Source organism: Littorina saxatilis, linkage group LG17 (assembly GCF_037325665.1).
Source record: "Littorina saxatilis isolate snail1 linkage group LG17, US_GU_Lsax_2.0, whole genome shotgun sequence".
In the NCBI taxonomy this organism is placed as follows: Eukaryota; Metazoa; Mollusca; class Gastropoda; order Littorinimorpha; family Littorinidae; genus Littorina; species Littorina saxatilis.
In genome coordinates this window covers 31,574,099-31,576,598 of record NC_090261.1, presented here as the reverse complement: position 1 = coordinate 31,576,598, position 2,500 = coordinate 31,574,099, and the positions used below count along the sequence as shown (strand labels likewise).

The following is a 2,500-nucleotide window of genomic DNA, read 5'->3' as shown; positions in this document are numbered from 1 at the left end:
GGGAACACCATTGATGAAAAAAATATAGGTCATGCATGGTTAAACGCTGTCATTGATACGCGAATAAGGACTCTGAAGTTGGTTAATACACGGTACAACGCTACTAGTCAGTATTGAGTTTATGAGTTATGCTATTTATTAATTGCTATTTAGATGGGAGATTTTACCAACCAGTAACTGACCCACGATCGGATAGCACGTGTCGATAAGAAGCTTGACTGTCGCCGTTTAAACCAGTAAAAATCAAATCTAGTACAGTGTCTACACCGCCAAAGCTGACATACGTCTCAGCCCAACGTTCGGCCTTGTGTCTACGAGTATTTATAGTCTTCATGATTAAAAAGAAACTAACGAGGCTGATAACACTACTTTCATATCGACGACTACTTGCATCTTTTAACTCATTGTCTCATTAACTCATTGTCTCATTAACTCATTGTCTCATTAACTCATTGTCTCATTAACTCATTGTCTCCCAGGTACGGATATATCCGTACCCACTCATATGGCTCTATCCGACTTAATACGGATCGATATATCCGTACACACAGTCATTTCAGTCGCTTCCTGTAACGCCTGCATTCCAGCGTGTTGCTACACAGTTTCTACACAATTATAACCATTCTGAGTGACCTGCTGCGGCACAGCTGGTCTCGGCTAAAACAATATTGGTCAACATAGGTGGGGTAGAAAAGTGTTAATCCTAAAATAACGTGCTCTGAGTCGCTCACGGAACTCGGTTTTTCCGAGTATCTGCGTAAACCGATACGCAACCAGCCCCAAATAAAAAAAAAATGAAACAAAGGGAAACAAATGAGAAAAAAAACCTCTCAGTATCTTTCAACTCCTCTTCCGCATCCCCCCTCCCTCGCCCCCGCCCTTTAAAAAATCCAACAACAAACAAACAACACAAAACCTGCGACTTCGCTGTCAACAGAACTCGAACAAGATTCAATCTCCAGCTTCCCACCCAGAAACTGCCAAGAGCACCCAACCGCAAGGCTTTGTCAAGTTCGGTCTCGCCTTTAAAAAGTTGGGCCCACGTTTTGTCTGGCATGATTCTCGTGAACCATATTCTTCTCTCGGCATTAGTTCTGCATGCCACAATGCTGGAATGTGTATAGTCTGTGCAAGGCAAGGGGTGGGGGTGGGGGGGGGGGGGGGTTGGGGGGGGGGGGGGTTGGGGGATGGGGGAGGGAGAGTAGGTTTCACAATCTGTGTTGTCTCCTTCCGGCTAAGACTCCACGAGAAGAGAGACTTGTCATATATCGCGGAACCTTGTGAGAAGGTTGATGTGCCAAGAGTCTCTTATAATGCCACGCCTTTGTCTATAATTATGTGTTTTGATTCAACTTCAAGGTTCTTGTAGAACGCGAACAAAGCATCGTTGTGGTGATTTAAGCCGCCTTTTTGTGCTCATATTATTGACGTCAGCAGGAAGAGTTCAACAACAACAGTAATAGTAAGCTTGGGGTTTTGTTCTTTTTGGGAGCTTTCTTCTTTCTCCCTTTTTACTCGATCTTCGTGAGCAGCACATAATCTCACGAGCAAATAAACAAGAAAAGGTCAACGTATTCACACAACCGTTGAAAAAACGAAAACGTTGAGCCCAAAACGCTTACCACTTCAAGCAAACAAACAAAAGAAAGAAAGAAAGAAAGAAAGAAACAAACAAACAAACAAACATAGCAAATATAACACTCCTCAACCCAACCAACCACGACTCATCAACATCCATCCCCTCTCCACCAATCAAACCAACGACCGGAAACACGTCACGATCATCGCCTATCCAGTCAGTCCAAGCCAGCCCACGTGACCTACTCACCTGGCCAATCAGCTGCCAGGCATTGTTGTTCTCGCGCATAAGCAGTGTGTAGATGATGGGGTGGGGCTCGGTGACCTGGGGCTGGGGCACGGGGCGGGGCCACTCCATCTCGATGTAGACAAAGTCCGTATCGGTCTTCACATCGTTTGGGAAGGTCCAGGTCAGTTTGTTTTGCGAGGCTGCTGAGGAAGGCAAAAATTGGAGCCAAATGATTTCAATACAGTTAAGTTTAAGCCTGTTTTAAACTGGGCGAAGCTGGCCGCACGAGGCGTTAGCACTAAGTTTTTCGGTTAAAAATACTTCGCGATCATTAAGGACCGTCTTTATTGAGAACGTTTTTGTTTCGTCTATAATTAAACGTTCCATAAACTTAATCTTTCCTGTTTTTGTTTAGAATTATGATCATGTCAACATATTTTTTCGTCGTGATCGGTTGAATGATGAGTTTTCTGTCGCTGTGCAAAGTTAAGAGGGGGTAATTAATGATCATATTTGAACATGTAGTAGGGGAAGGGCCCCGAAATATTGACGAGGTTTCGCTTTATGCTGATAACTAGCTTGTCTTCTCTGAAAACGTTTCATTTTCTGCTTGGTGGTAGTTTTGCTTTATGCTGATAACTAGCTTGTCTTCTCTGAAAACGTTTCATTTTCTGCTTGGTGGTAGTTTTGCTT

General features: G+C 43.8%; 1 protein-coding gene across 1 annotated transcript in view; it reads right to left on the bottom strand.

Annotated features, from left to right (window-relative positions):
- Positions 1-2,500, bottom strand: part of LOC138953253 (uncharacterized) — a 158,551-nt gene that overhangs the window by 89,487 nt on the left and 66,564 nt on the right. The window contains exon 4 of the mRNA XM_070325052.1: positions 1,829-2,010. Coding sequence (XP_070181153.1) covers positions 1,829-2,010 — 182 coding nt within the window. The remainder of the gene's footprint in view (positions 1-1,828; positions 2,011-2,500) is intronic.